The 27,535-nt window shown below is 46.1% G+C and overlaps 1 protein-coding gene across 1 annotated transcript; it reads right to left on the bottom strand.

The window, feature by feature from the left end:
- Positions 1-5,198: 5,198 nt before the first annotated feature.
- LOC136643691 (cytochrome P450 2J6-like) lies at positions 5,199-16,970 on the bottom strand. The gene is made up of 8 exons (XM_066618938.1): positions 16,924-16,970; positions 14,726-14,875; positions 14,346-14,506; positions 12,971-13,150; positions 11,920-12,061; positions 8,143-8,330; positions 6,684-6,825; positions 5,199-5,414 (listed from the first exon to the last, which is right to left on the bottom strand). Exons 2-8 carry the CDS (start codon positions 14,814-14,816, stop codon positions 5,215-5,217), a joined length of 1,104 nt encoding a protein of 367 aa, XP_066475035.1. The 5' UTR covers positions 14,817-14,875; positions 16,924-16,970; the 3' UTR covers positions 5,199-5,214.
- Positions 16,971-27,535: the final 10,565 nt, after the last annotated feature.

Below are 27,535 nucleotides of genomic sequence, written 5' to 3'. Positions count from 1 at the left end.
AATTCAGACCCCAAAAACACAAAAGGGAGGAGGTCCCAGCCTCCCTCCCAGCTGCAGTCTATTGAGCCCTATGGAAAGCAAAGCAGCCTCACTTTGCGTTTACTTGCGTTTACTTGCAAGCAGGCAGACGTGCCTTGGCTGGTGGTCAGGCCAGGCAAAGGGGAATGTGAGGACACCAGAATGGTCCCGATGGAACTGGAGCGAAACTAATGCTCCAGAAGAAAAAGGACTAAAAAAGAGGCTTGAGCTGGTAAGGGGAAAGTTTTCTATTTTGCACTTGCAAAGCCAGGAGGGTTTTTATCTTGATATGCTTGAAACAGAAGAACTTTAAACTGGGCACTGGGGAGGGCTGAAGATCTCACTGATTCTTTTTGGGGGGTTGTTATTGCAGGCAGACTACAGAGTAAGCTCCATTGACCACTATGGGACTATCCTATGCATAGGATATGCATAGTGAGAGTGTGTGTATGCATAGGATTGGGCTCACAGGCTGCAACCCTACCCACACTTTCCTGAGAGTAAGCTCCATTAACCATTATGGGAATTACTTCTGAGTAGACATGCATAGTCTTGAGCTCACAGGCTGCAATTCTACCCACACTTTCCTGAGAGTAAGCTCCATTGACCACTATGGGACTTACTTCAGAGTAGACATGCATAGGATTGGGCTCACAGGCTGCAATCCTACCCACACTTTCCTGAGATTAAGCCCCATTGACCACAATAGGACTTACTTCAGAGTAGATTCACTTGGTGGAACAGGACTGGCTCCCCCTTATTTAATTATTTATTTTATTTTAATTTAATTATTTATAATTAGTTATTTTAATTTGCTTGATGCTGTCACTTCTGGCCATGTCATCACTTCCAATGGGTCCTGGACAGATTGTCATTCTAAAAAGTGGGTCCCAATAGTGGCGTAGCTAATGAACATGTAACCCAGTGCAGAGCTCAAAATGATGCCCCAGAAGTGATGTCACAACTGGAAGTGATGTCACAGTCAGGCTTTGTAAAAAGTGCAAATTGGGGGGAAAACCTGCCTCCTCCCCGCAGCAGTTCCCCACCCACTTGATATGCCACCTCTCCCCAGCCAGTGGCATAGCTAAAACATCTATATGCTACCTGGGATCAAAGAAGATTTTGTAGCCCCCCCCATGACAAAATCAAATTTAATTAAGTAAATAAATAAAAAGTGTGCCCCTTATTAGTTAGAGACACTGTGTTGGGGTGCAGAGGGATGTTTATTCTCCCCCTGCTAAATATAAAAGGATCACCACTTGAAAAAGTGCCTATTTACCAGTTAGCAGGAGTAGCTGTGTTATGATACATGGCAATGAGAGCTGTCTCATATTAACACCTTAGTGGTCACATGCTGTATCAAAACAACATCTCATTGGCACTCAGTACAATCAGTCTCATGGGTCAGTTTTAAGCTAAGAAAATCTACTTTTTGTTCCATAAGGCAGTTGTGTTTTCGTTTTCTGGTTAATTGGCCAAAACTTTTGATAGAATTAAGATATTCAAATGGGATTTATTTCATTGCATTCTGCTTTAAATTACCTTTCCAATGATATATAACATGATGGTATTATTTGTACATACCAAACTTTTTCACAATTTTGGCCACTAGTGTCAAGCTCAGTTTGTTGCCCCCCCTAAAGCTTGTTGCCTGGTGTGACTGCTACCCCCTGCACCCCCTTAGCTACGCCACTGGGTCCCAGTGCTAAAAGTTTGAGAACTGCTGCAATAAGGTGTTAGTAAGTTGACACAGGGTGTGTGTGAGACTCTACAAGTTTTCAAAATCACTAAAATCAGAGTTTGGAGGACTAATAAGGATAAGACGCACCAGCACGGAACAGAAAACTCCATACCTCCGGCGAAAGGCTTCTCAGGGTGCCAGATCCAGCCCATGGGCCAGACCGGAGTTTAGCATCTACTTATCCAGACCAGGGGTGGTAAACATAAGGCTCCTGGGCTGAATGAGGCCCCCAGAAGCAATGCATCTGTCCCCCATTATAATTGGGCTTTCCCAGCATGATAATTGGGCTCTCTCATGCCTTGAAGGTATCAACAAGATTTGCGCATTTTCCCTTCTGTCATTTAGAGCAATGAGTTTCTGTGTGAGAACAAAGTGCTTATTGCTGGCCATCATCTGCTAAATGACATCACTTCCTGCTTAATGATGTCACTTCTGGCCCTCAGCAGGCACCATGAATGCTAACTTCAGCCCTGTGTATGAAACGAGTTTGACATCCCTGATCTACACTGTTAGAAATATCAGGGCAAGTGGCAGTTAATGACTGTTGGAGGACCAGGCCAGCAGCAGGTGTTAGTGGGCAGGCTCTCCCTCTGAGAGGACAACCAGAGTGTTGGTCTCCTGGGTCAGCACCTTCAGACCCCCTTCCTACCCCCATCAGGCTCTTGGGTCTCAGAAGCCACTGGGACTGCCAGTCTCTTGATGTCACCAGGCTGTCAGCCCCCTTCTTTTGGTACCACCTTTTTGCTCTCTTCCCTGTTCTTGCATAAAACTCCCTGTTGAGCTTGAGAGAACTGTGTCTGGGAGGATCCTTTCAGATCAATACAAAGGGTCCAACACACAAACCATCATATTCAGGCTTGCTAGGGGTCCTTGGACCAGATTTGGCTTATGATGGAACTTACTTCTGAGTAGACATGGCTAGAATTGTGCTGTTAAACAATTGTGTAGCTGAAGTTGCATAAAAAGATGCTTCTCCCAGCAGTCTTGAAAAACTCGCTTTGTTGAGGGCAAATTACTTTTGCTTTGCAAAACCCCCCATCTTATTTTTCTCCCTGACAAAGGGTCCAGCGGACAAACCATCTTGTTTGATTTGGCAATTTGGTCTACTCCAGTATTCTGTCTCCAGCCTCTGTGTATACAACTCATCTACATGGCTTGCAGGGTCTTCTCCCACAAGTCTTCTCTAACGCACCCACACCTCTCCTGTGCCATGGCAGTATATTCTGCCAACTAAGCAACAATCCAGGCAGGAGGTGACAAGCACTCCATAAGCTTGCATCTCTCTCCAGGGGCAGATCACCCAGGATGTTTTACTGACAGGTGAATCTGCAGCCTCCAAAGATCACAGTCTGTCTCTCCTACAGTCTTAGGCAGATTCCCAGAGAAACGCCTTAGGCTGCAATCCTAACCACACTTTCCTGAGAGTAAGCCCCATTGTACAAAATAGGACTTACTTTTGAGTAGACCTGGTTAAGATTGTGCCCTTAATCTCTGACAGGAAGGGTCCTAATCGCCTTGCTGTATAAGGTGTTCTGCAGCCATTGTAGGTATCCCCTTCAGTGGGTGAAATAAGGAAAGATGGATTTGCGAGGAGTTTCATCTGGGACAGAACCTCAGCCTGCAGTTGCAGGGTGAACGTCCCTTTCCGCTGCCTTCCTGGATTCTGACAAGTGCTTATCTGATCCAGGGGTGGGCCAAGGCAAACCTAATCACACCCACCCCAAGATTCTGCAAACCCGTGCGCACCAGCCCACACTCCCACAATTGCTCGCTCACCTCCCCCGCTTGCTTTCATCTTCCTCCCCATGCAGAGCCTGCTTCTTGGAAAGGGGCCAAAGGAGAGAAGGCTGGGTGTAGCTTCTCACATTGTCAGCTGGTTTCTGTGTCAGCTGGTTTGCAAAAAGCAGCCGCAGAGCTGCAGGCTGCACACAAGGAGGTAGGTCCTCCAGGCCCCCTTGTGCCAATCATGCAGCTCTGCCCACACTGGGGGCTGTTTTGTAAAAGGATAATTATCCCTTTCCCTCCAGAAGCCAAGGTGAAGGTACAAAGGAGAAGTCTGGATTGCGTCCTTGATTTTGCTGCACAGCTCCTTAAATACAGCAAGCAGCCCCTTTTCACCCCATTTCCTAAGGGAGGGGTGTCATGAATATGTGCAGTTCAGGCCTAGTAGCATTGCAAAGCCTGAACCAAAGTAACCCAGTAACATAGAATGGCTTGAATCCTAGCTGAAAGGTATTTACAACTCATGGAAGATGATAAATGTAGCACCTCAGTAGCCAGAGAGGCACCCAGGAATCCCCAGTGGGGAGGGAGAGAACTAAGAGAACTAGCATCCAGCCCCACTTCGAGAAGATTCTGTCCCCAAGAGTTCTGATTGGGCAGTTTGAAATGAGTAGAGAGTCACACCATCCTCTTGGCATGAGAAGTATAAGAACAAAGCCCAAAGGGGTGTCTTTTGCCTTAGCCCTTTGTCTTCGTCTTTGGTCTTGTCTTTGGTATGGGTGCACATCCTGCCCCAGGCCAGGACCATGTGGCCTCATAGGTAACTGAGGAACGACAAAAGAAGCTGACCCAGGTGAGTGTTAGGAAATAATAGAGTTAGCCAGTTAGCGTTGTTGTTTTATGCTGATATGTTTCCTAGAAGTTTTATGCCTCTAGCATTTGCTACTTTTTGTAACCCTATGTCTTAAAGTAGACAATCTTTTTACCATGTTGGTTCATTGTCTGTTGGGGACAAAGGTTCAGAATCCTGCCTAGCCGTTCAGCAAGCTACCAAAAATCCTCATTGTGGACTAGAAACTTGAGGACTGAGGCTTTAAGTAAAGAAAGTGCTCAGTGCCTACAAGGGATATAGTTAAGCCTAGAGGGTCTCGGTTTCCCTGGACTGGGACACTGGCTCTTACAGGGTGGTGGCAGTACTACCGAACAGGGATCTTTGAGGGCTCTAGGGTTCAGAACCAACAACTCTGAGCACCCAAAGCCCTGGGAGTGAGCTCAAGTGTACGACAAGGGGTCCAGGTCAGGGTGCAGCAGCTTCTACCTGCTGTGAGCCAAGTGACTCCCTAACTCGGTTTATCATAATTTTAGGCTGATCTGCAAGAAATTCCACCACTTATCCTCTCAACATGTAACTTTTAGCTTTTATGCATCCAATCCTATTTATGAGAGAATTCACAATATGCTTTAAATTGAGAAAATATAAGATGATACCAAAAAGTTTATTCAGCACAAAGTCCCCCCCTTTTAGGGGTCTTTGAAAGGTATAGAATTAGTTTCATATAGTAATCCACTTTTTGCATAAATAGTCAACAAGGAAGAATTCTGCTTTTGTCACCAAAGATCCGCCTTAATTTGACAGAGTGGAAAAGTTCTAGACAGCGTGAATCTTAGCAGCTCAGGTAGAACATCAGATCGTGGGGCAAGGAATGGGGGGGGTTACAGTCAGGAGGCAGGCTCTAGATGGTTCGTGAGGTCTTACACCTGGGAAAGGCACAGATGTTATAAGAATGGGGATATGTTGTCAGTCCCATGACAGGCTGCGTGTTGAATTCTTTTGCTCCCTCTGGAAGCTGGAAGGTGAATGCCCTCAGTAGGCTGGTGAAAAAGAGGAAGAGTTCCATCCATGCCAGCTCCTCCCACAAACACACACCATCTCCTGCAGAGGAATAAGAGACAGCATTTGAGTAATAGGCTGATCCCCTTTCATGTCATATTCCCAGTCGGCCACTAGATGGGACACTGAGAAAGGAATGTAGGATGGTGGGCCAAGGCCCCCTTTCACTGCTCCAAATGGCCGACAGTAATTCCCACTGCCAAAACCACTGCTCCCTCCATCCCCCCTTCCAAGCTTCAGCAGCTTTTGGGAGTGGGCTCTGACCCCAGGGCCACCACTATCTGCACCTCTCTCATGCCTATAGTCTCCTCGACGGCTTAAGGGACTGGGGTTTCATCAGGCAGCCTGCTGTGCCCTGGTGTGGCTCTGGGCTTTCCTCCTTGCCAGTAGCAGCAAGAGGGGTACTGAATGGACCAGTGTCAATCAAGGTCCTCTCTCCAGCCTCTCTGAATGTCTCTGTAGCAGCCTTTTCCTCTTGCCTGTTATTTGAGACTTAATAGCTACGTGACATTGTACATAGTCATTTGAATAAACAGGTCCATCCAAGTGCAAGCAAAGTTGGGACAGGGAAACAGTCAAAGCTGCTTTCCAGCCCACTTTCCCTGAAGTTAGGAGGCTGCCTTATGCTGAATCAGATCGTTGGTTCATTGAGCCCAGGATTCTGACAACAGCTGACCAGGCTTTTGGGTAGAGAGGTCTTTTCCATCAGCTGTTATCTGAGATCCTTCTAACTGGGATTGAAGGCATAGAAATAATGTTTTTCTGCTGAGCTGTGGCTCTTCCCTACCAGTGAAGCACCAACATCTCATAGGTAACTACAAGGAGACAATGCAGTACTTGCAACAGCTCAGGGTCCTATCCAACTTTCCAGCACTGGTGCAGCTGCAGTGTAGCTCTGAGGTAACAGAACAAATGTTCCCATACCTTGAGGAGGCCTCTGTGACTGCTACCCCACCACAGGATGCAGAGCATGACTCATTGGCACAGCTACACCAGCACTGGAAAACTGGATAGGATTTGACCCTCAGACAATACAGTACTTGTAACAACTCAACAATGTTGGAAGTCATAAACTAAGAAATGGGCAGAGATGCAGACGGAGGGAAAAGAGGCTGGAGCATATGTCTGTTCCAGCCTTCTCCACCTTTCTCCATAGCTGCTTCAGGAAGATTTCCTCATTCTGTTCTGTTAAGGGACAGAAAGGGTTGTATTTGGAAAAAATAAATAAATCTTCCACTGTTCTGTGGTGCTTTGCAGAACTCCCCAAAGGTTGTGGTGAACAACATGCCTGTAAATCACTGATGCATTTACCCGAATCAAAAAGCAGAAGTTCTCTTCTAGCCATAAAATGTCCTTCCTTGTCCAAAAAATGATTTGGGTTGAATTTTTCAGGGGTCTCCCATTGCTTGGGATCAAGAAGAAGGGAGTGCAGACCAGGATTAAGAAAAGTCCCCTGCAAGGAAAATAACAGGTGACCCAGAATGCATCCAGACCAGCACATTTCACTTTTGTCCCTCACTATCTGCCCCTGTCTCTGCCCCCTCGGGCCTGATCCTTCCACCCCTTGTGCTCACTCCACCAAGTTCCACTCTCTCCCTGTAGCAGTGCAGAAGCACTGGGCTTGAAATGCTTTAGCGAACGTGGGAACCAAACAAGCACACTTGCCCGTCCCCCCCCCCTTGCTCCAGGCAAACCTTGAGCAGGCCCTGTTCACAAAGCTAAGAGCTGAAGTGCTGTAAGCAACTATGAGATAAGTATATTGGAGAAGCGCTCAGACCTTAGGAATGTGTTGCCAGCTAGAACTGCTGTTATCTGTAACCGTTAGTAACCTCTGTATTGCGCGGGGGGGGGGGAGTCAATAAAAGCAGGAGGCTGTTTCAGAAAAGGCAGCTTTGCTCCCTGCACTCCATCTTGAACCCTGACTCTGCCTCCTCATTGCTCCGACCCCTCACTGCTACATCCATCATTGCTACACTCCCCACCTTCTGCCCACCCTGAAAAGCCTCGCTGCCAAGTGGCGGCTATACTCACTACCGGGCCGCTCCAGCATCACCTCAGTACTGAGGCCCAGTGCCCTAGCCTCTCCACCAGCGCAAAACTGCTTTATGGCACTTTTGCAGTGACTGCAGCTGGCACCAGCTGAGGCTGAAGAGGTAGGACTGGGCCCTCAGTGCCTGAGGTGGTGGTGGTAGGCTTCTGGCCCTTCAGGTTTTGCTGTGCAGAACCACCTCTTAAAGCGGTACCCTTTTATGCTAGTTGCACTTGAGGCCAAACTATATGTCAGGGCAAATGAGTGTGTTTGGTCCTTGAGATGTCTTTTTTTTCTTTTTCTTTTTTTTTAACAAAAAACAGGGAGGGTATACAAAATGGCCTGAAACCACAAGGGGATAAGGGGCATTAGCACTTAGCCCCTGCCTCAGTTCATATCCTGACTGCGCACCAACTCCCACCACAGTATGTTGTTTAAAGAAACAAAAATTCCTTGTGATTTTCAACAGACTCTCCCCCCTCACACACACACACACACAAATAGTGCATAGAGAAATTTGATCAGGATAGGAACTGCAGTGAGTCATAAGCACTAAAGCCCTCTCACATACACACACCCCACTGTGATTTCTGGCTATTTTGCACCACACACACACATACACACAGAAAACCCATGCTACTTGTTTAAAAAAACCAACACATACAAGGGCCAAACATGTTTGTGGTAATGTGTAGTTTGGCTCTTAGGGTTCAGGAATGCAGCCACATCAGTCTCATATACCTTGGGAATGAGAAAACCAAATATGTTCACATCCTTCACATACTGTCTGATGATTCCAAACTGCAAGGCATATTTGGCACGCTGGATCTCGTGAAGCACAGCACTGGTGTAGGCCAGTTTCTTCCAGTCCTGATAGCAGATGGAGTGAGAGGAACCGAAAGTATCTTCCATCTCCTTCTGAACTTTGCCTGAGGAAAATGGTGGAAATGCAAGTTTTAATTCATGTATTGCATTAGTCTTGGGCAGTGCTTTTTTTGTAAAAAAAAAAATGTGCAGGAACTCACAACTTTTATTTATTTATTTATTTTTAAACCATTTTTTATCAGAGAAATAAGTAATAAGATTCAACTGGATGTAGTCAATAACCACACACACACACATACACACACACACACACACACACACACACCCATCCCCTGTGAGCTCCCTGATAGCAAAAGCACTCCTGCCACAGCTGGAATGAAACACCCCATTTTTTTTGGGTGGGGAGATGCTCCATTGGGCTATAGGAAACTCTCTCCATTGGCCTATAGGAAAGCCTATAGTTGAAGTGTTCAGAACTAATATAATACCCTTAAGGTATTATAAATATAAACTTATATTTTGCAGCCATGGAGCACCTCCCCACCTAAAAAAAAAAATTATTCCTCATAGGGATTTGAACCGCTAGCCTCTGGCTCCATAGACCAGCACTTTAGCAATTGAGCCATAAGAGCTCTTAGGCTCAAAGTGTTTGGAACTAATACTTGAGGCACTGATGGCCACCAGCTGGGCTCAAGACCTTATATATTAGTTCTGAACACTTCAACTATAGGCTTTCCTATAGCCTAATGGAGAGAGTGCTGGGCTGCGTAACACAAGGTTGGAGGTTCAAATCCCTCCCTTGCCAGCAGTGCGGGGTGGGGTAGTGCAGGCAGGCAGGAAGGGCCGGAATGCCGTTCCGGTGTGTTCCATTACAAAAAAAGCCCTGGTCTTGGGAAAGACAGACAGACATAGATGGGAGCTGTTTATTTATTATTAATATTATTAACAGTATTTATATACCGCTTTTCAACTGAACGTTCACAAAGCGGTTTACAGAGAAAAATCAAATAACTAAATGGCTCCCTGTCCCAAAAGGGCTCACAATCTAAAAAGATGCCAAGGAATACCAGCAGACAGCCACTAGAACAGACAGTGCTGGGGTGAGGTGGGCCAGTTACTCTCCCCCTGCTAAAAAAAGGAGCACCCACTTGAAAAAGTGCCTCTTACCCAATTAGCAGGGGTTAATTTCATATGCTGCCATTAAAAGAATCTGAATTTCAACTGAGACACGGGGCAGCTGCAGCCTGACCAAGAATCAGCGGTGCTCAGAAAAGTTTGAAACTGTTTGCGTTCACATGGACGCCACTTCTATGCAGATGCGCTTGTATTCCACCGTGAAATTCCCATGAAATAAATGAATCCTGTGAAATAAATGGATCCTGTACTGTTGCATGATGCCGGGGAGGGTGAGGCCTCATTCCGCTTTGCCCTGGTTGCAGGCTTCATTCATTTGTATACACTATATGCCTTATTTCTGGTTTCAGCTCCCAACCCCCACGCCTCGTCCATTTCATTTAGCCCAGTGGCAGTGGCATAGCTAACAATCCTGTTGCCCGGTGCAGAGGGCAAAATGAGGCCCCGGAAGTGACGTGAGAGGGGAAGTTGGGGCATGCCCCCTCTGCCAGATGCCCATTTTGTTTGGCAGGCAGAGCTCGAGTCCTGCCGCTGCTTCATGGGGAGGCTGTGGAGAAGCAGCCAGCCTGCTTGCTGGCTCACAGTGGCGGGGGGGGGGGGGCGAGAACTGGCAGCAGGCAGGTGGGAGGAAGCCGTGCCTGACCTACTGAGGCCCCAATCCTGTCCACAGTTTCCTGGGAGTAAGCCCCACTGACTCTAAGAGGACTTACTTCTGAGTAGACATGCCTGGGATTGGCAGTCAGGGAGTTCATGCATGAGGCGGTGGCAGTGGCAGCAACGTGCCTCCTCCTCCTTCCCTCCCACTGCTGCAAGGAGCGAGGTGGAGGCACTGCAGCCCCACAGAGGAAGCTCCCTCACCTCAGCGCTCACAAGCCTTGGAGGGGTGGCTGTTGGTGGGGGGGCTGCAGAGTCAGCACTGAGGCAGCCCACCAAGATCTCCCCCTGCCAAGGTCTGGGGCAAAGCGGGGCTGGCTCTTCTGGTGGGAACTTTCCCCACTCAGCTTCTGCCTGCCATCGCCGCCTCAACCACCTTCCCAGCTCCGCCAAGGGCGGATGGGTGGATGGCCTGCCCCACACCCCCTTCGCTTCCCCTTCCCGCCCAAGTGAGGGCAGCCCAAGCAGAGCTTCCCTGACCCCCCTCCTAGGGGCTTCCCTGCTCCCTCCCAGCTGCTGGAGGCAGCAGTGTAGTCCGTTGCTGCGTGCGTGACTTATAACTTGGCTGCATGAGGCAATCACAGCGGACAACTGTTGTCCCTCAAGTCACGCGTGGGAGTTGTTGCTCCCCAGCCCCTGATGTTGCCCCTCCAGCTGCTGTAGCCCGGGGCATCTGCTCCCCCTGCTCCCCCCTAGCTACGCTACTGCCCAGTGGGGGCTTTGAGGGAGCTTTACTCGCTTAGTTAGTCCTTGTGGGGGAAGGGCTATGGCACTGATGCGCTCCCCAGGATTGTGTCCCTATGGGGAGCAAAGGGGGGGGTGCTTTCACTTACTTTTAAGTAGGTAGGGCTGCTGGAGGCTGCATGAGGTGCAGGGAGCCCTGCATAGCTCTCCGCAGGGCTCCCCAAGGCTTCGAATGTTCAATAAAAGCGGGTGCAAAGCATGTCCTGCAAAACAGAAGTGCTGTGTGCCCACTTTTACTGAAGATTCCAAGCCTTGGGGAGCATGCAGAGGCCAGGAGGAGTCTCTCTTGGGAGCCAGTTATTTGGTTTGATCCACTGGCAAACACACACAAGTTGTTTTTCCTTCCCTCTACTCACAGGACTACATTATCAAACTAAATTGGCATGCATGCACACTCAAGATTGCATTTACTGACTCAGGGAAGAATAGATAGAGCATCTGCAGATGTCTCTCGGTGCCAATGGCTCTTCCCTCCTTAAAGCCTGAGATCCTTGCCTTCCATGCCAGAAACTGGCCTGATGAATGCCCCTTTGTGTTGCCAGAGTTGGATTTCTCCTCCATGCAAGAGAACTGCCAGCTGAAAGGCAGATACTCCTTCTTGGGATGCTAGCCTTCTTTGGCAGAAATTAGCCCAGATGTCCAACAATCACCCATGTCACTCTGGATAAGAATCAGCTTTAAACTTCTTCAGTTCCTGACTGCTGATTTTGGATTGAGGAGATGCTGTAGCTTTGCAAATTTCACTATCATCTAGTAGTCTGCTAATGCCAGCAGCATTTATTTCACTTTTACCATCCACTTTTCCCCATGTCTTCCCATAAATTCTGTATTTTCATTGTTTTCTAATGTTCACAATTTATTTGCATACTTTGCAGTTCTTCATATAAATACCTGATTTACTTTAATTCTATCAGGCTACAGAACTTGATGAAGCCATGTGGCAAAAGCCTTTGTGAATTATCCCATTTATTCAATGAAACTTAAGCAAGATAATCGTTTGTGAAGTCTCTGGCCTTCATTTCGGTTTTTCCATGGATAATCATGAGACACCCAGTATGAAATCTTGGGAGAACGGCATGCATGCCACTCAAAAAAATTAGATTTATGTTGCCTATAGGGATCAAGAAGGGCTCTTGCTCCCATGGTGTACGTCTCTCTCACCTTGGATATCTGGGTAAGTTGCCATGAGGAGCAATGCCCAGTGCAGGGTGGTGGAAGTCGACTCTGTCCCTGAGATAAAGAAGTCAAGAATACACTGAGCCAAATTGTTGTCGTCATAAGCAGAACTGGGTTCATCCTTGATCTGTTATTGGCAAAAGAAAGATGAATGATCATTTACCGTTACAGGCTGTTTCCCCGTATAAACCTCCAGTACATTCCCAGCACCAAACCCTTTGCTCCACAGGTAAGCATGTGGAGATTTCGGCACACAGTAATGGATTGAGGGTTGACCTTGCAATTTGTTGTGACTTGATACCCATAGCTGTCCTTTTGAACTCACAGTGAGGATCTCCCTTGTCCAGATGGTTCGACACATCTTTAAATGCGATCTAGCAGCTTTTTTGTGCATGCATTCCCCCCCTCCCAATATGACACATTGTCCAGGGAAGCCCTAATAAAATCTCCAAGAGTGGTTTTGGTAGTCAATTGGAGATGGATGCCTGAGTCTCCAGAACTGTTCTGGAGGGCTGATAACAATATGCATAGACACTGCCTTTTTCATTTTTTTTTTTTTTTTGCTGTGTAAACCACTGTGAGAATCTGATGATATGGAAAGAAGTAGTAAACATTCTTTTTAAAAAGGAGGACAAGACTGCTATTGGAAAGGTAAAGGAGAGAGGCTGAGATGGGGCTCTTCAGCCAAAGCCAGCACATCCCCAATGCACAGATCTTTGCTTGCCTTTCAAAATGGCACCTTCTCCCCTTCACATTCCCCCCTTCAGTCCTAGGAGAGGTGGCAGCACCTAGTGGCCCCACCCTGGAAATAGGTATGACGATGGTAATTCCATCTAATAGCCCCACCCTGGAAATAGGCACGGAGATTGTAATCCCTTCTAAGGGAAATGCTGCGTGGAGGTTTGTGGCAGTGGCGAAGGTATTAGAAATATTATGCAAAGTCCCGGAAATTCTACTGGTGGCCCTACAGGTGTTATTCTTCAATCAGATGTTCATGATCAGTTGAGTAGGACTCATATACAAAGCAGGTACTCACTTTCTCCATATGAAAGAGACAGAAGTCAATGAAGTCCCGTGGCTTATGCTTGAGCAACTGTTGCTTCTTATGTTTTTCTATCTCTTTCTTTGCAAATGAAATCACAGTCTCCCTGGATGACAAGGCCTTCTGGTGAGGTCCTGGGAGGTATTTCATCAGCCATGGGAACATTTCATGCAGCTACAGGAAAGATAAAAGCAAAATCCTGTCACTACTATGGGCAGCTGTACTTGTGGTTTACCACTTCAAGTTCATTGTCAGGATTATTCTTGAAGACTAACAGAAGAACTTCACTCTCAGTGACTGGAAAGTGGCACCCTCTTTTCAGATACACTCTCAGTCACAAATCTAAGGGAGCGGCTCCCCCTTTGCAGGTCCAGAGCTAAAGACAGACTATGGGGGAAGGGGGTTGCTTCACCCTTATCCTTCTCCCTGCTTGTGGCTCCTTGCAGACTCACAGGCCAGTCAGCTTCCTCATCAGCCAGCCTTCTCACCACCTCTGACCTTCATCCCTGGCCTGCTCCTTCCTCATAAAGGGTTTGCTGGCCCCCTCTGGACCTGCCCCTTCTTGATTCACTGGTATGATAAGGCCTGTCGCAGGATCCTGTCCCCCTTCTCACCCTTGCTTCCTTGGTGCCTCTGTTCCTCCTTGTACTCTGCCTACATCACCTGTGTCCTCCAAAGCCTCCTGGCTGTTTCACTGTGCTCAGTCTCTCCGGGCTGTGGGCCCTGTTGTGGGGGCACTGTGGACTCATTGCAGTGGCCATCAGCCAGGAGGGGAATTGCTGCCCCTGGGACACCTCCAACCAGTCTGATGTCCAGTCAAGACCCGGACAAGCACATTTCCCCTTTCAGTCCTAGGAGGGGTGGCAGCACCTAGTGGCCCCACCCTGGCAACAGCCCGGGGCTGAGAGGGGAGTTTCAACCCAGTACTCTTTCTCTTAGTCCAGTGGTCTCCAAACTATGGCCTGGGGCCACATACAGCCCACCACAAGATTTTATCCAGCCTGCAGCAACTTTTTTTGGTCAGAGCATTTGCTAATGACTTCTTTGTTCGTTATATATCATTTCTCAGTTTACACATGGCATTGCTTCTTTGTAACTGTCACAGTTCTTGTTTGTTCTGAATCATATCATGCTGATTACAAAAAGATCCAAATAAAAGTTATTCATACATTTAAATTTCATTCATATAACTGATTTTTGGGGGGGCCTACAAAAATGTGTAAAATACGCAATGTGGCCCTCGTACTGAAATGTTTGAAGACCGCTGTCCTAGTCCAGCACTTTAACTGTCACCGTAACAGTTCTGTGAATATTGGCAAGGGCCTTTGGGAAACCTGTCTGACCAGATAGTAAAAAGAAGTCTACTCACCGCATAAATGAAGCTACCTCCATATTTTAAAGCAACATCAGTGGCTCCAATCAGTTTCGCAAATCCCTCATCTTCAACAGAAAACCGGTGTCCAAACACAACTGCACTTATCCCATTGCAGACTGAATGAGTGATGGGTAACAAAGGATCAAGAGGCTGTCCTGCAAATAAAGTGGTTTGTAGAAGTGAAATCATTCTGTCTCTTCTGTTAATACTAAGAGTGGGATTTCTCATTGATTCTATTGGGATCACCTACAATTTATGTTTATATTCGAAAGCAAAAATGCATCAATTCTGTTCCACAATGAACAGAGAGCTTATTCAAAACTATTTCTGCAGACTGAGCAATTATGCCAATAGAGTCTTCTAGCATCACATACCCTTTGCATGTGCCAACGTCTCCACAAGCTGTTGAGCCTCCTCTCGTAGTTGGTGCTCCATGCCTTTCTCCCCCATTTCCAGCTTCTGCATAGTCACTTGCCCAATCAGCTTCTGTTGCTTCTGAGTAAGCTCATTTGAAAATACAAGGTCTAAGGACATTGAGAATCAGTGATAAATTATTCCTTGCAATATAGTGTAGGACAGGGGTGCTCACACTTTTTTGGCTCAAGAGCTACTTTGAAACCCAGCAAGGCCTGGAGATCTACCAGAGTTTTTTTACAATGTTCGCGCCATCATAACAGTTAACATTTATGTGTACAATGTATGTTGGTGTACCTTGCATAACCACATGAGCCAATATTGCACAACACAACATAATTAACTATAAACATTTTTTGTAATTACTTGAGTTTACTTTGATGACTTGCACTGAAGTGAATCAGCCAAGGATGCATAGTCTGGACAGTAGCTGCTGACAGCCAGCCTCAAACACACTTCCAAATGTTCATCAGTCATGGTGGACCGGTACTTGGACTTAATGATCTTCATGTAGGGAAAGGCTGACTCACATAAATAAGTGGAGCCCTTCCTGCCTCAGGTGCTCTTAAATCCCTGAGGGCCCTATTGCCTTTAAGTGGCTGCAGCTGTGCAGCACACTCTGCTGGATGCCCAGGCCTTACCCTTAAAGGGGCCACTGCTGACACCACATCTACCTCCTCACCAGATCTTCCTCGATTCCAATACGGGGGGGGGGAGCAGATCTCTATACAGACCAGTGCAAAAACAGGGGAAAGGTGTGGGGGAGGGAAGATCTCTATATAGACATCACAGCAAGACCAGTGCAAAACCCCTTGCACACAGAACCAACAGATGGAAGTGGGGGGGGGCAGATCTCCATACATACCAGTGCAAAAACAGGGGAAAGGTAAGTCAGCCCCAGTAGAGTTAACGGGGCTCACTCCCAGGGATGCGTGGTCAGGAGAGAAGCCTGCCAGTGGCTCCTCTCCAGGTCTACTCACGAGTCAGCCCCAGCAGAGTCAGTGGGGCTCACTCCCAGGGATGCATGGACAGGAGCTCACTCCCAGGTCGGGGCTCACTCCCAGGGATGCGTGGATGGGAGAGAAGCCTGCGATTGACTAATTTTGCCTCGCGATCGACCGGTGGATCATGATCGACGTATTGAGCACCCCTGGTGTAGGATCATCATAGGAATCTACCCTAAACTGAACCATACCATTGGTCCATCTAGACCAGTATTGTCAACACAGGCTGGTTGTGGCTCTCCAGAGTTTCAGACAAGAAATGTTCTCTGCCCTACCTGGAGATGCTACCAGGCACTGGAGCCTTCTTCACACAGAGCAGTTCCTCTGCTACTGAGCTGACTCCTTTCCCTCGGGTTTAGGTTAGTCTAAAAATAATCAACGTGGGTCTCTTGCCTATACATCTAAGAGTTCCTTATGGCACGTTTGCAACACCTCGGGGACTGCACAAGTGACTTGCACTGGCTTAACTCGGGGGTTAGGATTGCACCCAAAGTTATAGATTTTATTGAAAGTGAAGTGATTTTTTGCTTTAATTAAAACTGCATCATACTTAGACCCACTTCTCAAGTCTCAGACTCCATCTTTGCCTTATAGCAGTCATTTTCAACCACTGTGCTGTGGCATACTGGTGTGCCAAGAGTGGTCCACAGGTGTACCACAGGAATTTGGGGGAAGGTCAATTGGTTAATAGGGCCAATGAAAGATGTGAGCCCCACTGGCAGCAAGGTGTGCCTTGTCAATTGTCAACAACCTGGTGGTGTGCCTTGACCATTTTAGTGCCTTGTAAGTGTGCTGTGAGATGAAAAAGGTTGAAAATTACTGCCTAATAGGATCAGCCATTTCCTCTGTGTCAGTAGTTCTCAAACTTTTTAGCACAAGGACCCACTTTTTAGAATGACAATCTGTTGGGACCCACCAGAAGTGATGTCATGGCTGGAAGTGAGATCATCAAGCAGGAAAATATTTAAAAATCCTAGGCTGCATTCCTATCCTCACTTACCCAGAAGTAATTCCCACTGACTATCATTGTCAAAAGCATATACATAGCAGCTTGTTAAAAGTACAGATCTGTAACCTTTCCCCAAATGCACATACTATGGTAGCAACAAGTCTAATATATTAAAAATAAAATATTGAAATGAATGGAGACCCACCTGAAATTGGCTTGTGACCCACCTAGTGGATCCCAACCCACAGTTTGAGAAACACTGCTCTAGGTGAAAGAGTCACATATCCATAACTATCCTGAGTTCTTGCTGCGAGAACAGGATGCCTGGTTATAAAACCATTTAGGAATGCGGCAGCAGGACTTATCTAAGTAGGATGTCAGTATTAGACTCCACAGCTGATTTGGTTTCTTGGAAGAGTGTTTGGACTCATTGCGACATGACACATGAAGATTGGAGCCTTGTAGACGGTTGCCTGGTTTATTATGACAGACTGATTGATGTCTGCTTTGCTTTTGTTACTGTCTCTTTTGTTGTTCCTTGAGCTATAAGAGGAGAATGAATCCTAGAGGTGGGTGGTCAGTTGCGCTAGGCACACACCACAGCCACGGCTGGCCTTAGGAGCTGTGGGGACCAACTGGAAACACTTTTGTGGGGCCCCCTCTGCCAATTTTTTTTGCTCTGTGTGGGACTCCTGTACCTTTAGTGCAGTGGTTCTCAAACTTTTCCAGCCTGCATCTCTCTTGACCCCTGTGGCTGTGGGCCATGGCTCCGTCTTACGTTACTGAGGGCCGGAAGTGACATCATTAAGCAGGAAGTGGCCCAAAATATTAACAATATTAATATCAATTACATTATATTAATCATATCCTTAATTAAATGCAGATCTTAAAAATATATTATTATACCCAGCAATATATATAATTATAAATGATAAGCCACTGATCACTGTTGGAAACAGGATGCTAGAGTAGATAGATTTTGTTTGGTCCAGCAGGACTCTTGTTTTTAACTTTGTAAGCATGCCAACAGAATCATTTTACCAATTAGTGAATAACCAGTCTGACCAACATTATACACACGTACCCCTGCGGATCCCAATCCAACTACTCTCCCACTCTCCTTGGATAGGATTGAGCCCTTTTTTAATTACATGAAATTAAATTCCTCCAGCAGCTGGTGAGGAAAACAAAAATAAAATAGACTATGAAAATAGCTCCACTGACTATAATGGCACTTACTTCTGAGTAGACAGGCATAGGATTGGGCTCTCAGATTTATAAAGCCAGGTTGGTCCTGATAGTGAAATATAAGAACTTAAATTGAACTAGGTACTGGGTAGGGGTGAAAATCTTACTGATTTTTTTTTTTTGGGGGGGGGGGTGTTATTGCAGGCAGGTTATAGAGAAAATTCACTTGGTGGAACAGGGCTGGCTTTCTCTTATTTATTTATTTTACTTTATTTATAATTATTTATTTTAATTTGCTTTATGATGGGTCCTGGACAGATTGTCACTCTTAAAAAGTGGGTCCAAGTGCTAAAAGTTTGAGAACTGCTCCAATAAGGTGTTAGACACCTTGGGGGGAGGTGACACCACTAGTGACCAAAATCACTAAAATCACAGTTTTCAAAACGAATACCATCATGTTATATATCAATCAATGTGTAATTTTATGCAGAATGCAATGAAACAAACTGCGTTGAAATATCTTTATTCTATGAAAAGTTACAGCCAAAAAATCAGTGAGGGCGGGGTGATGGTAGATCACCACGCCCACCACCTGTAGTTTTGCCCCGCCCACTGCATGGGGGTGATGTGCTGGCCTCCTGCAACAGGTGACGCGAACCCTAGTGACGCCACTGAGGTGACCTCCTGCGGCCAAGTCCTTGTGGTCTGAAGGTGTTTCACTTTTCCATGTTTGAACTGTACTAATACACATTGGTGCTTACAGAGAAGACCTGGGTTGCATTTCCAGTACTTTAATCCACTTCAGTGCTATTTCTCCAATGAATATGGTGTCCCTAGGGCCAGTTCACACACTACACGTTTTCTTCTGTTGCCAGCAACCTCAGTTTCCAAACCCACACAGTCTTTCCTAACTCAATCTTGGTTCCTTAGCAGACACTCCAGAGGATCAGTCAGGCCTGCACCCTGGAGGGGATGAGGCATAGCTCTTTCTAATCAAGATAAAGCTAAATAAGGGCTATGGAAGGCTACAGCTTAGAGGAGACTGGGTGACTAAGGTCTTGCAATTCAGGCTCCCCACCCTGGCATAATCTTGCCTACCAGCATACCTCTTCCTGCGCAATAAATTAAACTTAACTGCCCAGTGTCCGGAGTATCTGACCTGCTTTTTCAAACCCTGTCCTCAGAATGTCTCTGCTCAATGGTCTAAGCGTGGGTGCCACCCACACTCTGCCATACCTTGTGTCCACTCAGGAGCCTCCCTGATTGGAGTGCAATTAAGCCTTTGTGCTTTCCTGGAAGGACACACCAAGCCCAGGAAACTCTGAGCTGCACACACTGGCCTTCCACTTCAGAAGCACTTCCCACCCACCACCGTTTTTTGCATTGCATTCTGCTGGAAATTCCACATCCAACGGTATATAACACAATGGTATTACTCCTAACCACCGTGATTTTAGCGTGTCACCCTCCCAGTGTGCGTCAGCCCCCCCTTGCGCGTCACCCGGTGCGGCCCGCACCCCCCTAGCGACGCCACTGGGTCACCTACTCCAGTTCACAGAATCCCCAGGCCCCAGTAGTCAGCTACACCCCTTCCTTTACTTTAGTATGTTAACACATGGCATTGGATCAAGTCTACATGTGTTTTGGCATTGCTTGAAGGTGAAATTAACAGTATGGGGTACAAATATAATTCTGGAGCACAGAAGAGAAAAGGAGAAAAAGAAAAAAAATCAAAAACAACCAGGCAAGGTTATTTCACCTGGATTTTGTTTCAAAATCATCACAAATGAGGGAGATAGTGAAAGCCAGTCCTTGGGTGCCCCTGTATTATTAGGAGAAGAAAAGGCAAATTTGGAGGACTTTGCTGAGTAGAAGAAAAGAAACACAGTAGCACTACTCAGAGTAAGGATGTCAGAGGGTGGTGGGGTGCGTGTATGTAGGGTATGTATTGGCAACCTTCAGTCTCGAAAGACTATGGTATCGCGCTCTGAAAGGTGGTTCTGGCACAGCGTCTAGTGTGGCTGAAAAGGCCAATCCGGGAGTGACAATCCCTTCCACACCGGGAGCAAGTGCAGTCTGTCCCTGGTCTGTCTCCCTGGCTATGGGCCTTCCTTCTTTGCCTCTTAGCCTCAGACTGTTGGCAAAGTGTCTCTTCAAACTGGGAAAGGCCATGCTGCACAGCCTGCCTCCAAGCGGGCCGCTCAGAAGCCAGGGTTTCCCACTTGTTGAGGTCCATCCCTAAGGCCTTCAGATCCCTCTTGCAGATGTCCTTGTATCGCAGCTGTGGTCTACCTGTAGGGCGCTTTCCTTGCACGAGTTCTCCATAGAGGAGATCCTTTGGGATCCGGCCATCATCCATTCTCACGACATGACCGAGCCAACGCAGGCGTCTCTGTTTCAGCAGTGAATACATTCTAGGGATTCCAGCACGTTCCAGGACTGTGTTGTTTGGAACTTTGTCCTGCCAGGTGATGCCGAGGATGCGTCGGAGGCAGCGCATGTGGAAAGCGCTCAGTTTCCTCTCCTGTTGTGAGCGAAGAGTCCATGACTCGCTGCAGTACAGAAGTGTACTCAGGACGCAAGCTCTGTAGACCTGGATCTTGGTATGTTCCGTCAGCTTCTTATGTAGGGTAGGGGGGGACAAACAGGCATCTTGCTCTGGCTCAAAGCCAGCTCTCAGTGGCCCTGATTGTATCTGACTTGCAAGACAGTGAGGCATACAGACAAATGGCATAGGCAGTTGAAACAAGTTCTGCACCCTTTCCCTAGTAACCATAGAAATGAATTCTACTTCTATGACATTTTTTTCAACGCTGATAGTACAAGTCTCACAAACGAAAGCAGTAATGTCAGCTTGGTAGTTTTTTCAACCTCCTCACAGCACATCTACTCTTGTCTTCCCTTGTTTCTTTGCCCAATAGCACACTCAGGTCCTCTGCAACCCTGCTTCTGTGCAAGGAAGAGTCGCTTCTGCCATTGGAGTCAGTAAAGCACTCTCTTTTAGATATCTCTTTAAACTTGGAGCTTCTGCAAAGCACATGCAGGTTCATGCAGGGCTGGTTCATGCAGGTTCGTGCAGTGCTTCTAATCAAAGCACATGCAGGTTCATGCAGGGCTGGCCCATTTATGAGGCCAACTGAGGCAGTTGTGTCAGGTAGCAGAGTGGCGGGGGCACCCACCTCTGTCCTCCTACTTGCCTCCCTGAATTACAGAAGGAAGAGAGGGACAGTGCCAAAGGGCAGTGCCAAAGAACAATGTAGAGGAGAGGGATATGGTAGTAGTTACCCAAGTCTTTCGTCTCTGTTCCATTCCCTTCTACCTTTTCCAATCCAGAGAGTGGGAGGAGCAAAGGCTGGTGCATTACCACATAAGGTGGGGGGAAGCATCTGGCATGCCTCCTCAGGTGCCAGGCGATCTTGAGCTGGCTCTGGGTTTACATGGGTTGATGCAAAAGCCAATGTAAGATATTATGGGGAATCCTTGCATCTAACAACACTACAGTATAATTGCTCCTTCCAGAGTTCACTTGCTGGATAAACCTCCAGCAGGATGAAACATTTGGAGATCTCCTTTGTTCTCTTTGCGGGACGTTTCTTTATGATTCCTTTGGGGAGGATACCAGTGAAACCCCTGACATTTCACAACAACTTACCATTTTTGTTTGTTACAGCTTTCAAGAAAGAAATTGCCACAGGTTGCTCAGTCCTTCCATATTGCACTGCTTGCTGCTACTCGGAGCAAAAGAGAGAGAAAGAAAATGTTACATTCAAACAAGCTAGTGAGATCATTTCAAATGGATACACAAACTTTGTCCTCCTTCCTCACTTCTGTTACTTCTGCCCTCTTCCAGCTCATTTTCCCTCCTAGCTCTGTTTTTCTTCTCGGGGAAAGAAGTCAGTCAGCTGGAGATGTGTGCATGGATCTACCACAGCTTTTCAAAATATTGCAAATGCAGTCAGTACGCTTTGTGCTATGGGACAAATAGCAGCCATCTCGGAGAGGGGGAGGAAGAGCAACTGGAAAAATAGCACAAGGGAGAAATGGTTAAGCCCTCCGTGCCCTGTGGGGCCAAATTTTCCATTTACAACAGCTGCTGGATATACCACCCTTATGATAGGGTTATTTATTTATTTAATTTACTAAATCACAGTCACTAAAACAAGTGGTTTTGTAACTATTTGCTTTTCAAAGGTAATCTACGCATTTTGTTTGTTTACTCATAGACTTACTTCTATATAATTTTATATTCAAATGTTCTTAGAGCCATTTGGTCCATTAACTTACATGCATTTTTTAAGGCACATTTTGATTGCTTTCCATTCTACCATAGAGACATAAATAAAATTGATTATAGGCTTTATATCTCTAAGGCCCAAATCCTAACCAACTTTCCAGCACTGCCACTGATGTGCTAATGGGACATGTGCTGCATCCTGCAGTTGGGTGGCCCTCACAGAGGCCTCCTCAAAGTAAGGGAGTGCTTTTTCCCTTATCTCAGAACTGCATTGCCCTTATGTCAGTGCTGGAATGTGGGTTAGGATTGCGCCCTAAGATTCCACAGACCTTGGCTTCACCTGAGAGTCCACAAAAAATGTCTCCATTGGGTCCCAAAGCTCCTAAGGTTGGCCCTGTTCACTCTTTCCACACCATGCATAGTTTTATAGGTTTTGGTCATGTTCTCCCTTAATTGCCTTTTTTTCTTGGTGAATGTACAAGAGAAGAATGTGCAGTGATATTTGTACTGGGTCTTTGTGCCTTCCTTGTACTCAGTTGTTCCTTCAGATAAGGATGGTATGAGATGATTGTGAGATTAGCTAGCCATTAGAGGCCCTTTGTCTTTTGAATCTGCCCTTGTTACTACTTGCGTGGGCAGTGCTGGAGAAAAACCACGTTGAGAGAGATGAGAGATTAATGCAACAATTAATGTATGTGTAAACATGAGCTTATTATGGTACTGGGTCAATTTGGAAGTTATGTGGACCTTTCCCATAACTTCCAAAGAGCATTCCAAAGACTGAGCATTCCAAAGGCAGTGAATTGTGGCTAAGGTAGGTGGCTGACCCAAAGTGGATTGATTCTTAGAAACTGACAGCTCAATCCTATGTATGTCTACTCAGAAGTAGACTCACTCCCGAATCGGCCTTTTCAGCCACACTAGACGCTGTTCCAGAACCATCTTTCAGAGCGCGATACCATAGTCTTTCGAGACTGAAGGTTGCCAACTACTACTCAGAAGTAAGCCCCACTGAGTTCAATAGGGCTTACTCCCAGAAAAGCATGTATACAATTGCAGCCTCACTTGGATGAATGTTTATGAGTGGTATTTTTTTGTAGTTTACATACCTTGATATACAGACAAGTGATAAATTAATTAGTAAAAACTGCAGTCTCCTTGAATGTTCAGCTTAGGTGTTGTTTTCTATGTGACAATACAACTTTTTTGTCTTTAGAGGGTTTAAATGATATTTTATCTTCAATGACATTTTATTGATGGAAACTAAACAACTACAAAATCAAACTAAATGTAATACAGACATATTTGGCAAACTGGGGATCATTTTAATGAACCAGAGCAGGGGTTGGCAACCTACACTTTATGGGCCAGAATTGGCCCGCCACCCAGTCATCTGACCTGCACAGAGCTCAGCTTGGGAGGTGAAGCCTCCTGTCCAATTTGCTGCATGCTTGGCAGGGCATGACAGAACCACCTGCCCAGGCTTATGGAGCCTCTATGCCACATGGGGCAAATTGGGTGGGGGGCTTCACCTCCTAAGCTGAGCCTTGTGCAGCTGCTTCCAGGAGCTTGGCTACCCAGAAGATTAGTGATGACATCATCACATCATTACTGAACCCTTTGCATTGAACACCACTGACCCATTTGCCCGAAAAGGTTGCTGGTCCTTGAACTAGAGGCTAAAATTGATGCTTTAGAAAATCAGATCATGGCTTACACACACACACACAAAAAAGGAATGATCTAGATCAGGAGTCTCCAAGCCCTGGGCCGCAGGCCACATGCAGCCCTCCAGAGGATTTTATCCAGCCCTTGGAGCTAAAAAATAGCTCAAAAGATGCACTTCAGGGTCTCCCAGCTTGGGTATATACCAGTCAGCCACAAGAGGTGCTGAATGTTATGAAGTGAGTGAGGTTCAGACAAGAGTGGAAACTGCATTTCCATGGAGTTCAGTTCTGATTTTATTTGCTTAAAACCATAAATCATAGTAAAACAAAACAAATGAAAATCATACAATTATTCTTATGGTCAATAAAATGATATGAGGAAAAGCAAAAACAACAAATATAGTCACTCCCAGACATCGATCAGATAATCTGCAATATGAGATTGTACTTGTTCTTGTCTGATTTTGAAAGCATTTAATCTGTAAATTTACACCACAAACCTGATAAACATTCTTGAGACTTCTCACTACCAAAAGCTGCAATCCCACGCATACTTACCTGAAAGTAAGGTTCAAGGAACTCAATGGAATTTACTTCTGAGTAGACATGCATAGGATTGGGCTGTTGATCAGGGATTAGGATCACCATTGCCACAGCTACCTACCACTCCCCAGTTTACCTGTTTCCTCCTCCTCACTCTGCCTCTCTGTTTTGAAAGAATGTGGCAGAGGGATGCAGAACAAGGAAGCTGGGAGAAGCAGAAGCAGGGTTGTGCTATTTCCAGCTTCCATGTTCCAGCCCCTCTCAGCCACACTAAATTCAAAGCAGAAAAGTGAAGAGGAAATGGGAGCTGGACAAGGTGGCTGATATGCCCAGGTGGCTGATATGCCCAGGGTGCCACATGCACCAAACCTCAAGCAGCCATCCTCACCTCATGACTGGGCCAGCCCTGGTTAAGACTGAGAGGGATTGGCTTGCACCAGCCAAGGTCAAGGTGGGATTTGAACCAGAGACATCCTGATTCACATCATCGATCTGTTTCTTAGCCACTATGCTGCACCATCTCTTAAACTTTCTGCTCCTGTCCTGCCACATCCAACCTACCCATTTTTATTCTTTCTACCACCTGTGTCCTACTGCTATATCAGTGTTGTGTACTTCCAAGGCAATGGCACTATGCTGGCATAATTTTCGCTCCACTGATGCAAGAGGTTTAGCAACGAACACATCCTGACCAGGAGATGTAACCCAAGGACAGACTCTTGCCTGAAGGCATATGTCTGTAGTAGAATTACCACAACATTAGTGGTGTTACAGCAGGCATGGGGCAAAGGGTAAACATGGGTAAGGCAGCCGCCAGCCGGTCACATGAGTAGAACCAACCACTTATCCCACTAGTGTATATTTGCAGGCACATAAGAAGTTCTGCTCTTATCAAAGTGAAGATCAGCCCAACACCAAGTTCTACTGCCTAACCTTCAGGTTCACAGTCTGTCTGCTTCTGGCTCCCATGCTTTCTTTCCATGATCTTTCCTTGAGCTTTGTGGATCTTCCTGGACAGGTCTTATTTTTCAGTGGATTTTTCTGCAGAAGACGTCCTGATAACCTAGGCTGCACTTGCAAGTGGGTTTCTTGCCCTCATAAGGGGCTGCTAGCACTCAACAGCTGTCTCTTTTTAGCTCAAGAAGCTTAAGGGGAACTCACAAGTTGTCATTTTTCATCAGCTGCCTGCTCTTAGAGTAAGTCAGAAAACCTATAATGTTGTCAGATACTTATGTTTGATCCCCGTAAGCTATCCTGAGAATATTCTTAATTATAAGATGAAGTATGATGTTTTAAAATAAATAAAATTTAAAAATAGAAATTGAGAGGAATCATAAGAAACCGGGGGCCCAGTCCTATCTAACTTTCCAGCACTGGTGCAACTGCAATGCAGCCCCGAGGTAAGGGAACAAATGTTCCCACATTTTGAGGAGGCATCTGTGATTGACTCCCCATCACAGGATGCCCTATTAGCATGGCTGCACTGGCACTGGAAAATTGGATAGGACTAGACCCTAAAACACTTACTGGATTAGCAATTGCTATGTATAATTACATTTATGATATAGATACATTATAGTTATTTGATTTTTTTCTGTCAACCGCTTTGTGAACATAAGAACATAAGAACAGCCCACTGGATCAGGCCATAGGCCCATCTAGTTCAGCTTCCTGTATCCCACAGTGGCCCACCAAATGCCCAGGGAGCACACCAGATAACAAGAGACCTCATCCTGGTGCCCTCCCTTGCATCTGACATAACCCATTTCTAAAATCAGGAGGTTGCGCATACACATCATGGCTTGTACCCCATAATGGATTTTTCCTCCAGAAACTTGTCCAATCCCCTTTTAAAGGCGTCTAGGCTAGACGCCAGCACCACATCCTGTGGCAAGGAGTTCCACAGACCGACCACACGCTGAGTAAAGAAATATTTTCTTTTGTCTGTCCTAACCCGCCCAACACTCAATTTTAGTGGATGTCCCCTGGTTCTGGTATTATGTGAGAGTGTAAAGAGCATCTCCCTATCCACTCTGTCCATCCCCTGCATAATTTTGTATGTCTCAATCATGTCTCCCCTCAGGCGTCTCTTTTCTAGGCTGAAGAGGCCCAAACGCCGTAGCCTTTCCTCATAAGGAAGATGCCCCAGCCCCATAATCATCTTGGTCGCTCTCTTTTGCACCTTTTCCATTTCCACGATGTCTTTTTTGAGATGCGGCGACCAGAACTGGACACAATACTCCAGGTGTGGCCTTACCATAGATTTGTACAACGGCATTATAATACTAGCCGTTTTGTTCTCAATACCCTTCCTAATGATCCCAAGCATAGAATTGGCACTTTTTGTTGAAAAGCGGTATGTAAATACTGTTAATAATCATAATCATATAACACTGTCAGTAATTTTTCTCAAGAGATGACCACAGACAGCTCTGAAAAAATTATGATAAAAGTATTTTTGTTTTGTCTCCTAGATTCCACATGCTTATTTTCCAGCTCAAATTTGTGCCAGGATGCTTTCCTGACATCACTTTTATCCACAGTTACCAGAGAAAAACAATAATTCATAATTTTCTTTGCAAGCCTGTTTCTCAGTCAATTAATTACTTGGAAAGAAGTACCTTATTGAGAGATTCCTGATAAAGCCGGATGCCAGTCTGCCACAAGCCCCCAGCAGTAGAAAGTGGGAGAGGCCCAGGAGGGTAGTGTCTGCGTGACCAGAGCTGTCTCAGAAAGTGCAGAATCAAGAGACTCCCCAGCAGAATGATGAACAATGCCTCTATCACAGCCATTCTCCTGCCTTCTCCTTCTCTGTCTCTTTATCTTTCGAGCAAATCTGGGTGTGTGGAAGAATGCCCTTTCTCAAACAGCTCTTTCCCTCCTCACAGAGGTTGCCACTGCTCTCCGTTTTTCTAGTTACACCCTTTTATATGCCTGACTTATTAAAGACAAGTAGGCAGAAGATCTTCTGACACTATATTCCAAAGAGGCTTGGAATGTGGTCTTCCAGGCACAATTACTGTTCCTGTTATTACTACTGCTAATAATGATTCATCTTCATCACAGCATCAGCTTACCTACTGGAATGATTATCTGACACATATTACTCAAATAATGGAAAAGAATTTTTCAAGAAAGGCAGTATAATCCAACCCTGGGCAGGATCAATTTTCTGTTATATATAT

Source organism: Tiliqua scincoides, chromosome 3 (genome assembly GCF_035046505.1).
Source record: "Tiliqua scincoides isolate rTilSci1 chromosome 3, rTilSci1.hap2, whole genome shotgun sequence".
In the NCBI taxonomy this organism is placed as follows: Eukaryota; Metazoa; Chordata; class Lepidosauria; order Squamata; family Scincidae; genus Tiliqua; species Tiliqua scincoides.
This window is presented reverse-complemented; position numbering and strand designations above follow the sequence as displayed.

What these genes read in the sequence shown, in the direction of transcription:
- LOC136643691 (XM_066618938.1), bottom strand. Translation starts at nt 14,816, where the DNA reads ATGCAGAAGCTGGAAATGGGGGAGAAAGGCATGGAGCACCAACTACGA. An exon ending in GACGTTGGCACATGCAAAGG is followed by an intron (nt 14,507 to 14,725) that starts GTATGTGATGCT and finishes CTTTATTTGCAG; the next exon opens with GACAGCCTCTTGATCCTTTG. An exon ending in ACTTCTGCTTTTTGATTCGG is followed by an intron (nt 5,415 to 6,683) that starts GTAAATGCATCA and finishes ATTCCTCTGCAG; the next exon opens with GAGATGGTGTGTGTTTGTGG.